Genomic DNA, 12,766 nt, shown 5'->3' on the forward strand with positions numbered 1-12,766 from the left:
TTCAAGAATACTTTTTAAAGAATACTAATTTCTAATCTAACCTTAGCGCTTTGGGAAATAAAACTTTTTTGACGTTCAACATATAATTGACAGAATGTGTGCTGCAAATATCATCAAAGAGGATGTAAAAAAAGTGAATGTCGTTTAAAACAAATGCTTCGATTTTATTGATAAAAAATACATGTAAAATAATTAATATATTATTTCCCACAAAAAGGATGTAAGAAAACTTAGAATTTCTTAGTGTACATCACGGTTAGTTGAGAGCAATTACACCTAATATCAAAAAGTTCATTTTAATATGGAGTTTTGGTAAGTTTGGATAGACTAACATGAACGTTACTAACAAAACAAGTCCTATACTCGGTTAAAAAGTAGAATAAAATTCAAACTGACGAGCAACGCGAAGCTTGGAATGAAGTTATATGAAGCTATCTAGCTGCATTCAATTATAACGTGGAAATCGAGTACAGTTCATAGCAAATCGTTGCTATTGGACCAATGAACGTTGTATGCCAATATTGCAAAGTATTTAAGTTTAATAATGGAGCTCATGGATTGTGTTGCGCGAGCTATCAAGTCAAATTGACGCCATTGGTACCGCTACCAGAACCATTGCATTCATTGGTTTCCGGAAATGGTCCAGAAACATTGTTTGACTCATATGCAGCAATACAATAATTGTTCTCAAATGACGTAATTTGGTGCAACAAAAGTTATTTAAGAAAATTTTATCAAGATTCGCGGTCAAATATATCATTTAACAGGTTGCTTATTGCCAACACCGAATAGTGACTACAAATAACAAAACATAACACAACAAAAGTTATTTTATGGTCGATTCAGCAGGACAACTCCAAACGTTTTTTCATCAACAACGAATTGGTTGCATTATTATTGACCGCTTTGGACCGCATGCCGTCTAAAAATCAAAAAATTGTCATCAAAGCTGATAAGACGCGATTAGGAGAACACGCGGGATGTTTTAATGCGCCAACAATTGACGAAATCACTATTGTCGTCGTGGTTGAAAATTTAGAAAACCGATAGATTGTTTTACATTGGCGTACCAATCAACTGCAGCGTGTATCCGAAACACGATGGATATCATTTTTAATTGAAGATGATAAGTCCTGTTACAGGTTCCGAAACTAACAAAAAAATTACTTCAATAAATTATTATTCAAATAGACTGATGGTTTGGGAAAATGAGGACAATCATATCTTAAAATGTCGGCGTCTCTTCCACCGATATGCTGTGGAAATGTACGTGAAAGTTGAAACTGAGCGATTGACATTTATCAGGTTGAACCAGGCAAAACTGTGTTCTGAAGAATACATTCATCTACGGAATGACATCAATGCTGATGGAAACGTACAGAATGTAGGTAGAACAACTATTCGTACAGAAACTTATGTCAGAAGTCCGCGACATATGCATGAATATGCTCAGGATGCTATGTCGTATGTACGTCATTATGGCCCACCAGATCTGTTTATAACGAAATAAGATTTTAATTACAATTTGGACCGATTTGGCCGGTAGATTTTGAGAAATCGCAAAAAAAGTTTGTCTAGAATGTGGTTTATTTGGAATAAATTTTAAATCAGTTGACCGATCGATTCCTAAACCAATTCGAATTCAATATCCATCGTTAAGACAGGACAAAGTCTGTCCGGTGGATTTAAAATAATAGGAAGCAATTGATGAATTTTTTTTTTTGATAATTACGCGCTAAATGATTATCTACGAAAAAGATAAATTAAATAAATATAAATAAATAGATAATTAAATAGAAATTAAATAAATAGATAAATTATCTACACAGATAAATTAAAATCTAATAAACTAAAAATGGAATTAACCAGCTACATTATTTGTACACAAAAACCTCACAATTTGAGAGCCTGCGGCGCAGCTATGTGTTATAAAGTAAGAGACAAAGGTAGGCTTCGTTTACGACTTATTAATAATTTGGTACGTGTTTGTGTATTTCCAGTTCAAGTAGTGAAAAAGCTAAAATGCAACAATGGATATAATGTGGACTAAGATAGGGCTCTATTCATAATTTAAGACTTTAAAAAATTGTAGGCAAAGTGATAAAAACAAATGAAATAATAAAATTGACCGTGCTTTATGAGTTATTCCTATCGCATTTTGGGCAGAGTAATATATATGTGTTTTTATAATTTTTTTTAATGCTGATAACTTACATTATTATTATAAAATCAGTATGGTAGGTTAATAAGAATACTAATTTAAGTACAAATTATATAAAATATGACCTAACCTAACCATACTGAATATCTTTAACACAAACACTAGCTTACGAAAGTTAACAGTATAACGCTGCAGTGATTGTCTTGCCTAAAACTCAAAAATTTCACTCCGAATGGGTTGAGCACCCACCGTTTTCACCAGATCTTCTCCCGAGCGACTTTTTCCTGTTTGAAAACTTCACTACACTTGCAGTAGAGACGTTATCGTATATGTTATCGCCTATTTTTAGAAGAAATACGACAACTATTATTTGGACGGGCTAAAATAAATATAAAAGAGCATCGCTGGAGATTTAAAAGGAGACCATGTTGAAAACTAGAAATGATTATAGTTTGGCAAATACAGGAGTGAATGTCGAGAAATGTGCGCTTGGTGAATTAGTGAGGTAAATAATCAAAGTACTAAATTCTCTACCCCAGAATAAAATATATATTAAGTAACATTCTTTAATTATTCAGGAGACGTAAATGAAGGTATTTATAGTATTTATTACTGTTTAATAATATATTGATTAATATCTGTTAGAACAATACAAGGATGTATGTCAAACAGGGATTCAAATCCTTCGAAAGCATTAAAACAGATAAAATATTTATTCACTAAATTAATCAAAACAATAGATATTTATACGTTTCGTCTAAAAATATAAAATTTTTCTTTTTTTGTTTGGAGTAGAAAATGTTGAAGATTTGAATTCCATTTTATATGACTGTAAGAATAATAATATCTTTATTTTGCACCAATAAATATTTTTCTCGGTATCCAGTAAAAACAATGTTAGTAGGTACCCACGTAGACCTCTTCACTATCTAACAGAACAATAGAACTGACAATAGTTGTTAAGCGTACTGCTTGAGAGACCATACTAACCCATACCAAAATCATCCATACAAGGCGCATTGATGGGCGAAGCTATTTTACATTTATTCCTGTAATTGCCAATCTGTATGGTTTTTGTTAAATCGAAAACTTTGCAGATAACCCTCGTATTATAAATAATTCAAAACTCACACAAATTGGAATGCTTTTTGAGACTTAATAATACAGTAATTATGAAAAAGTTGGGAACCCAAAATGTATTATCAAGTTATGAATAAACATTTACCTTTTCCCATTGAACATTTACCTTTCGTTATATAACCTACCGGGTTATATTATTCACATACTGAAAAATGAGTAGCGTCAATTATTTTAGATATCGAATATAAATTAAAAAACTAATTATTTATTCATACTAATTTCATATTTTTGTGATACGTTAGTTCTAGAGATACGCATGCTTTAAACCACTTTTCTTTCTACCAAGAAAACCTTAAAATTTTGTTGTTTGGAACTAAATAATATGACGTATTAAATTGCAATCCAACTGATATAGGTAACCATTAAAATTATCTATAGTAAAATTGAAACTAATAGAGGAACTAGAACTTTCTCAGTATTATTGTTAAGTTCTAGGCTATAGCATTTTTTATAAAATGGTAGCTAGAACAGTTTATTTTTCAATTGTTCTATTTTCGATCTTACTTCAAAAACGTTGCGTTGAAGGATATATACTATCACAACAAAATTTGAACGACAATTTATTCGAACATGGAAAATTACCAATTGAAGGTAAGTGTTTCAAGTTATATTAACTACAAGATACAAAAAAGTGTTGTTTTTAATAAAATTAATTCAGCCCGTTTATTTCAAGTCATTAACTTTATATTCTGTCAATTTAGTCAACCTTCTTTCTAGATTTCTTCTTTATCAAGGTTTTTTTTTCGCAGTCGCCTCTCGATCACTTTCCACATGTTTTTTTCGCCAAAATTTTTTGGATTTTGTAATTATTTTTCATGCGTACTAAGTGGTCATACCATTTAAATTGATTCCTTTCTATACTCCTTCGTTGAGGTTCTGGGTTGTAGCTGTTTTTCTCTCTTATTGTGTTTCCCAATACTGTAATTAGATATCTCATCTTGAATGCTTTATCTTTTTCTCTCTTGTAATAGCCCAGTGCCATGTCTCAATGAGTCATTTTTATTTTCTTTAAGGTTTATTTTATTAAAGTAATTTAAATTTAATACAGATCAAGGACACTTCTAATGGGTTCATTAGCTGCCAAGTAACTTTTCCCTTCCTAATAATTAATTTATTTCAAAGTTTCTGCTTTCCTGTTCTACTAGCATTGCTGTCGTTTCCACTACATTTATTTTTAGTCTTTTACTATCAAAAGCACATTTCTAGGTGTGTAGATATTTTTCCTTCCAATACGTCATCAGCAAATGCGCATTCAGAGATCTCTCCAAGTTACATGATCCCATAACCCACAGTCTTTTGTCTACGAGAGAGAGAGAGAGAGAGTATTGTGAAGATGTTTTTATTAGGAAAGTAGGAAAACTTTGATGGAGGATCATTTTTGGAATTGCCCAGATAATTGTAGCAGGGCAGGTATTGTAGTGGTTTCTAGGAGAGGTTTCTTTTGGTGTGGTATCGCTTCAATGTACACCTGTCCTCCTATCAGTGCGAGAGAGATATAAAAAACTGTAAGGACTAGTGGCAAAAAAGTGGTTTGACTAGATTTTTTTAGAATGTGATATATTCTTTTTCTATTTAAGTAAGTTCAGGCACAACTGCGGCTGTATTATTACCAACCGTCGGCCATTTGGCTGGTGAATTGGTTCACCAGGTTACAGAAAAAAAGCAACATTGACAATCATTTTTGTCTACCAGATCTTCTACCTTTTAAATAATATCGTCTTTTATCACATTGAACAGGGTTTCAATTTATAGGTTTCGGGTTGTTGAATAATTCCTCGTAGTTTATTTTATATATTCTGTATACCGTACCAAACTGTAATGTTATCTTGACTACTATTATGTAAAACATTCAATAATTCTTCGTGTTGATGTCGTATTTTAGGACTTTTCGGAAAATATTATCAATTTAATCCGACTATGAAACTAATCCGGATTACGTTCATTGTTATTGGGAGACTGATCGAGTTAATAGGGTTGTAGTCATATTATATGATCTGATCATGTATGTAATTCTTCTATATGGACAGTTTCTGTAAGTGGAAACTGTTCCGACAAAGGAAGATAGAATGGCAAAGATTTCTTCATCCTCCGAGGTTCCAGCTCGGTTCTGTGCATTCTCAAGCATGCGCAGTATAAATAAAATGTCTCGAACGAGATAGAAAATGAATATTGTCGGCACCATAACTATAACTTAGAGATGTTTTTCCCATACCCACTGTCCATATATCCATATATATATATATATATATATATATATATATATATATATATATATATATATATATATATATATATATATAGTAGTAAACATCAGCTGACGAGTTGATTCATTTGTCTATGGTTTTTTGAACTTTGATAATTATTATATTATTTATACTTTATAGTATACATCAACCCCTTTAATGGATGTATACTATTAATTCTCCTGAGCAGCTTCATTGATAGATTAATGAGGTTTACGGCTTCATACTTTTCGGCATTTCAGCATAAAAATAGTTTATTAGTATTAAACGTAAGTGCAAAATCCGTTCGAGGGGGTAAATCGTTGATAACTGCTCGATAGCAATAAATATCTTGAAAGAATTAACAAAAAAAACACAAAAAGTAATAGAAATCAAAAGTTCTTGTTGATAATGTTTTAGATTTGAAAATGATCCTCAATCAACTGATAGGTGATCTACCTGAATCGAGTTATATTTTCCGAAGGGTCTTTTCATTTTTAAACATCATTTCAAAGATTTCCTTATAATTCCCATTAATTGGTAATCTTCTTCCATTGCAAATTTTATTAAGTAAAAGAGCTATTCCATTTCATTTAACTCTACGTTTCTTTCACAATTTTCGATGTAATTCCATGGTGTCCTACATCTTTTTCCTAGTTTAGTAAGTTTATGTATTTCATTTATCTTGATCGTTATGTCTAGGTGTATCTTGGCACATGAATATCTAATATCAGTTCAATATAAAACGTACAAATTCAAAATTTTTAAAACAGAATATGTATTCCTCTAACTACTATATGCAACTAACAATACCTTACTCTGTTAGTAAATAACAAGCAAAAGACCGGTCATCGAAAATAATTCTCAATATCACCAAAATTATGTTGTTATTATTATTTCAGATCGTTCCATGTTTGATCAAATGAATGCTATGGTTCGTTTACCAGGAGACCTAAATAGAAGAGATTTTATAGCAATGGTTATGGATGCAATAATTGTTTTACAGTTTCTACCTCTTCCCTGGGCAATTCTACTGATTTTGCATACTACGTATAAAGTATGCAAATTCTTTCATCCTGCTTACTGGTTCTTGTTCCCAAGAAGTAAGCCAACAAATATAAAAGGACTAGGATTTTCTAGATTATAAGATATCTTGTGGCAGATGCTTTTCACAATGTTAGATATTATCAATATTTTATGAATATTGGTTATATATCAAAACATAATAATAAATAAAGATTAATTAATGATCTGATTTATTACTTATGCAGAAAAAGATACACTGATTATTTGTAATTTTATTCCACTTTTAACCTTAGATACTAACAGAAGAACTAGATTTTAAGATACTAATCCATAAAATAACTCAATATTTCTGAAATCATCTCAAGTTTTTGTTGTGTAATCATGATCCCTTTTAAATGTTCGTGACGAAAATTATACAAATTTGTTTCCAGATATCTTCTTTAATTACCTTATCTGCATATTTTCACCTTCAACATTCCTCTGAAGCAGAGGTCCTCCAACTTTTTTCTTTGCAGACCACTTGAGAATTTTCCTTATTTCGGTGGACCCTTTTCTGTTATGTATATTCCTAAAACAGAAATGGGAACCCAACCGATTCACTTTGGAAAAAAGCAGTCTGAAAAATCACAATACATAAAATTTCCAATAAGAGAGCTATTTTTATATGCCAATAAAATCCACTTTGTATATTTTTAAACAACTATGGAAAAATCTCATTGATTGAGAAAAATTATGCATTTGAACAACTGATTGTACAGAAAGAAAGACCTCTCCGAAAATGAAATGGGCAACCATCCCAAGAAAACTGTTCTTGTTATTTTAGCAAATAGAAAGTATAATAATAGATTAAGGTAAATTGTAAATAATTTAAGCCGACCCTGTAGTGAACCGGCTTGACTTTTAATGGATGAAAGTCCATCTTAAAGGTGATGCATTCAAATTGAAAGATACCACATAGCTCTGCGCAACAAATGCAACAGTTATTTTGTATTACAACTATTCACCTCTATATTATTATCATATTTACTTTGGCTATATTTTAGTGTTGTTAATTCAGCTCCACATTATTTTATCGTTAATTGAACCTTACTATTTGTCCCGAAATATTTAATTTGAAAGAATGAGTGCCACCAATATAAGCCGATTAATAGTTTCGAAATTGTTAACTAACAATTCCGCTTTAAAATGTAATAAAGCTGTTAAAAATGTGAGGTTATATAGTTTAGCTGCAGCTGCAAAAGGTAAGTACCTACGGAATCTTCAACTGAGATGATTTATAAGAATAGTTTCCTTACAAATAAGCATTTAAAATATTTTACCAACAAGAAGTATTAAACATTCTCATTAATATTCTTTTTATCTGGTGCATGACAGCGTTGCTAAGTTTCAAGTAAAGTATGTAATATGAGATACCCTCATCGCACAATAATGTGATGTTTTTTGTATATATTTTCATGAAAAGAAATAAAACTCATACCTATTTCACAATGTTTTAGACATGAACAAATCTTTTGTTTTTTGAGAACACATTTTTTTCTAACAGAAAGGGTTATACTGTTACACATTATATTTAACCTTTAATGCTATTCTGTTTCCAATAAATTGGCAACACTGTTGGATTCAAGGTTAATTATCTTTCATATCACATATATATTGACCTTTGGTAAACTCATTTTAATTTTTTTCTTATCAGAACAATATTTGAAGATAATTACACAGAAAATTTCTATTATTTTTTCTAATTTTGTAAATATGAGTAAATGAAATTTGTTTTAAATTTGAACGTGTTCATAATATCTTGAAAGAATCATGTAACTCAGCTTATTCTTCTTATTTGGTCTAACAAATGTCTGTAACAAGAGAGGCTCTAGTTTATTCACTACATTAGTCTCGAGATATGATGCCTGTTCTTGTATCTTTGCAGGTGTTGTGTAGAATAGAACAAAGATGAGCTAAGCAGGCTGGATTCTAATGGATATTGATAATTTTCATTACAACTTAGCTTGTGTTAAAAATTTCTTTTGATTTTCAGAAACATTTGAATTTGTCAAAGTATCCAAAGTTGGAGAAAAACAAAATGTTGGACTCGTTCAACTTAATCGACCAAAAGCTTTGAACGCTCTTTGCACAGATTTAATGAATGAAGTTGGAACAGCACTGAAGTCCTTTGACAATGATAAATCAGTAGGTGCCATTATCTTGACTGGTAATGAAAAAGCCTTTGCTGCAGGTGCTGATATAAAGGAAATGGTTAACAATACATTTACTCAGTGTATTACTGAAGACTTTCTTGGAAATTGGACTTCAATATCAAGAGTTAGGAAACCTGTGATAGCAGCAGTGAATGGATATGCTGTAAGTGGTACTATCAACTACTTTTGGCATTTTTCACTTTTGGGGTTTCAATCATACACATTCTTACACTTCTTTAGATATGATATAACAATACATAGCTTTTTAATATTTCTTAGAATTGTGATGTAGTTGGACTATCCACCTTGCAATTCTATGCATCTGATATCTCTTATTGTTTTTTAATATTTCCGTTTATTATAATCATTGTGAAGAGAAAGATGCATTCTGTAAAGTCAGTATTCAATTAAGAAGTTTTCATATTTGAAGTGTTAAAAATTTATTCTGTGGCATATAGTTTCCTCTTTAATACTTTCTCAAAAATTATTTTATATTATAAGTTACTTTTGTTTATTTAGCTTGGTGGAGGCTGTGAATTAGCAATGATGTGCGATATTATATACGCCGGCGACAAAGCTAAATTTGGTCAGCCAGAAATCCTTATTGGAATCATTCCTGGAGCTGGTGGCACTCAAAGACTTATACGATCAGTTGGAAAGTCCAAAGCAATGGAAATTGTTCTAACTGGTAAGCATATATTGAAAAAAAAACTTTTTATAATTAAGCAATTTCTAATAATTTCCAGTTTTATAAAATGGGGTAATTGTACTTGATTTTCAAAAATCCTTTTGTTTTATCCTTATTCCGCTTCCGGCATTGTATTGAGACTGTGTTCTTTTCATCTTTTTCCTTTCTGCTTTTCTTGGTTTACCTACCTTAACCATTTTCCTGGCCAGGAGAAATATAAATTGCCTTAGATCATGATGTAAACCCATATGTGACTTTGATGGAATTGAAAATTTTGTAACATAACTACTATACCTGTATAAACCACAGCAAGGTCATTGATAAGGCTTCAGTTTACAATAAAAAGTTAATTATTGCCAAGATATGAAATGAAATGAGAGGTTTTAATAAAGAAATTTCAGTTACACTTACTACTTGCATTTTTCAATGTTAAATTAAAAAAAGCACTGGGGTAGATCTTTGGCATTTGTAATATGAGTGACATAGATGTAGTCGAATTGGATATTTAAATGTGCAAATCTTCAATCTAATTGTAATTTGTAGGCGATCAAATAACTGCTCAAGAAGCTCATCAGATAGGTTTAGTAAGCAAAGTTGTACCAGCAGACCAATTGCTCAGCGAAACTGTAAAACTTGCAGAGAAAATAGCAAATAATTCACAAGTAGCTAATGCTATTGCTAAGGAGTCAGTTAACACTGCATTGGAAACAACTTTACAAGAAGGACTGCACTTTGAGAAGAGATTTTTCCATTCTTGTTTTGCCACCAAGGACCAGAAGGAAGGAATGAAAGCGTTTATTGAAAAAAGGAAGCCAAATTTCCAACATGAATGAAGTTTAATGTTGTTCAGTAATTGTTTGTTAGATTTTTTATGATTGAGAATTTTATATCTTTAATAAAAATATATGCTATAGAAACGTCAATTATTTCTTGAATCATATAGCAGCCTAATGCTTAAGAAATTTTTGTAAATTGATTACAAGTTGAATAAGTACCTATTCACAACTACAAAGAATCAATATCAGTGAAGGAACATTAGCAAAGAATGAAAAAGAGTTTCAAGAAAATATTGAGGTGTGGAAAAAAGCAGTAATAGAGATTGGTATGAAAATGAACAAGAACAAAATTACTGGTAATAAGGGAAGAAGAGACCAAAATAAATGAAAGAATCGATACAGAAATACTGGAAATACCTAGAAACAATAATAGACGAAAACCGGACACAAGATGCATATATAAATAACATATTTATTGCCAAAAACCAATGAACTATATTATGCCATGAACACTAAATTCATAAATAAAAACGAAATATCCAGAGATACCAAACTAAGGATATTCAAAAAAATATATAGATCAAGTCTAATATTCGGTTGTGAATATTTGGTATTGACAGAACGACAAAAAAGTAAAATTCAGTTGACACAAATGAAATAGCTAAGAAAGAGTGACGAAAAAGATAAAATAACAAATATAGATATAAGAAAGGACCCAAATATACAACCTACATATGCAAAAAATTATTAGGATAGTAAAACTTACCGATGACTCGGCCTCATTGTTCATTGAGCAAGAAGATGAAATCTCCAAAAAAATTAAAATAACTTGAGGTGTTCTTAAAGGAGATACCCTGAGTCTTTTGTTATTTTCTCTTCATCTTAGACTTTGAAGCCTACTTTCAAAATCATGGTGCTAAAGGAGTAATGTTGGATTACAATGAAAATATTAATATGCTACTTTATGTCGATGATATGGTCTTATTTGCAGTCTTAGATAGAGCTGTAAAGAAACCTGGAGATTTTAGAGTCCTACTGTGGAAAATTAAGTAAATCCCAGCAAAACTAAAATAGTAGTTTTCCCTAGGAATGCTTGTGTGGGGCTTGAGCTACAATTTCGTTATAAAGAAGCTGCTATTGAGCTCTAGAATACTTATGAATATTTGGGAACCATCTTCACATTCAATGGAATATTTCTAAACAACCTAAAACAGCGAGACTATCCAAGGAGCAACTCTTAGAAATATAAACCCAGCGGGTATATCAGCTCTCAACTCAATAAAGACCCTGTATAGTAGCATTGTACTACCTACCTTCATATATGCAATTAGAACCTACTCAAATCTTTCCATATTAATACCACAGATATTCTTGTCAGTTTTGATATTATCTCTTTATTTACCAACATCCCCATCGATGAAACTTTGCCTGTCTTAGACACTAGTTACCACCCATCGCTCATCAAACATTATTTGTTCAACACCTACTTCATATTCCAAAGAAATTTCTACTGGCAATGTAACATTTTGAAAATAAAGCACTATCCTCCTCCCTCTCCGACCAAATTGTTGGCTCCGTATGAATAGCTTACATCCTTATAGACAGTTCATGATGGAGGTGAATTTAACTCTGTCATTGATACACTCGTATCACGATCGATCTCTTTGACGAATCATCTGAAATCAATTTTTTGAGACAAACATTTATACGGAATGGTTACAAAGAAACCCAAATTTCTAGGAGCATCCAGAAATTTTCATCTCGAACTCCTCCATCCTCCTCCACTGGTTTTAAAGATCAACTGAGGGTATCCCTTTCTTACATCAAAGGTGTAACAGACAAAATTTGCAGAATCTTCAAACCCCACGGTATTCGCACAATCTTCAAACCCAATCAAAAACTCCCTCACCCAATCAGATTCGTCAAAAACAAAATATATCCAATAAACACCATAAAGTGTATGAAGTCTCATTGCTTAGATCGGCGTATCTCCGTCAGAGTCAAGGAACACCTGTTGTCTGTCACTAATCTGATGTTTTCGCCACCCTTGCCCAACATCGTGCTCATACCGGACATACAATCGATTTCAATAGAACCAAAACTGTCGCCCCCACTCGGCTCCTTCAAGCCCAGGATTAATCGAGAAGCTATTGAAATAGAGAAACTTCCAGACTGTCTGAATACAAGAGACGCGAGATAGCCAGAGATTGCCGGCAACTTGGAAACACCTTCTTCATCCACTTCGCTCCAATACCACTTCGGCCAACAATAACATTTCCTCTAAAACCTCTCGGGAAGCCGATCTGCCGCCAATAATATACTTCCCAATCACGCCAAATCTCCAAAACTCGCCTATAGGTCCCCTATAATTACAAGGTATAGGCGACTAGGTCCCCAGTTAGCTCAAGACCAGCAGTGAGTGTGTTAGTGTTCTTAATGGTAAGCATTATATTTTTATTTTCTATTTCAATCATTTTATATTTTTGTTTCAGATTTTCATTTTCTCGGTGAAATTCTAAGGAGTAGGCAGATTGAGACCTTGGAATCAACCAAGAAAAAGC

General features: G+C 31.9%; 2 protein-coding genes across 2 annotated transcripts; both read left to right on the top strand.

Annotated features, from left to right (window-relative positions):
• Positions 1-3,591: 3,591 nt before the first annotated feature.
• On the top strand, positions 3,592-6,773 carry LOC130901934 (uncharacterized). The gene is made up of 2 exons (XM_057813640.1): positions 3,592-3,892; positions 6,426-6,773. The coding sequence occupies exons 1-2, from the start codon at positions 3,757-3,759 to the stop codon at positions 6,668-6,670; spliced, it is 381 nt and encodes a 126-aa protein (XP_057669623.1). The 5' UTR covers positions 3,592-3,756; the 3' UTR covers positions 6,671-6,773.
• A 718-nt stretch (positions 6,774-7,491) lies between these two features.
• Positions 7,492-10,346, top strand: LOC130901931 (probable enoyl-CoA hydratase, mitochondrial). Its single transcript, XM_057813632.1, has 4 exons — positions 7,492-7,790; positions 8,582-8,904; positions 9,261-9,429; positions 9,973-10,346. The coding sequence occupies exons 1-4, from the start codon at positions 7,670-7,672 to the stop codon at positions 10,260-10,262; spliced, it is 903 nt and encodes a 300-aa protein (XP_057669615.1). The 5' UTR covers positions 7,492-7,669; the 3' UTR covers positions 10,263-10,346.
• The last annotated feature ends 2,420 nt before the right edge of the window (positions 10,347-12,766 follow it).

The sequence above is a fragment of the Diorhabda carinulata genome, chromosome X (assembly GCF_026250575.1).
Source record: "Diorhabda carinulata isolate Delta chromosome X, icDioCari1.1, whole genome shotgun sequence".
Classification (NCBI taxonomy): domain Eukaryota; kingdom Metazoa; phylum Arthropoda; class Insecta; order Coleoptera; family Chrysomelidae; genus Diorhabda; species Diorhabda carinulata.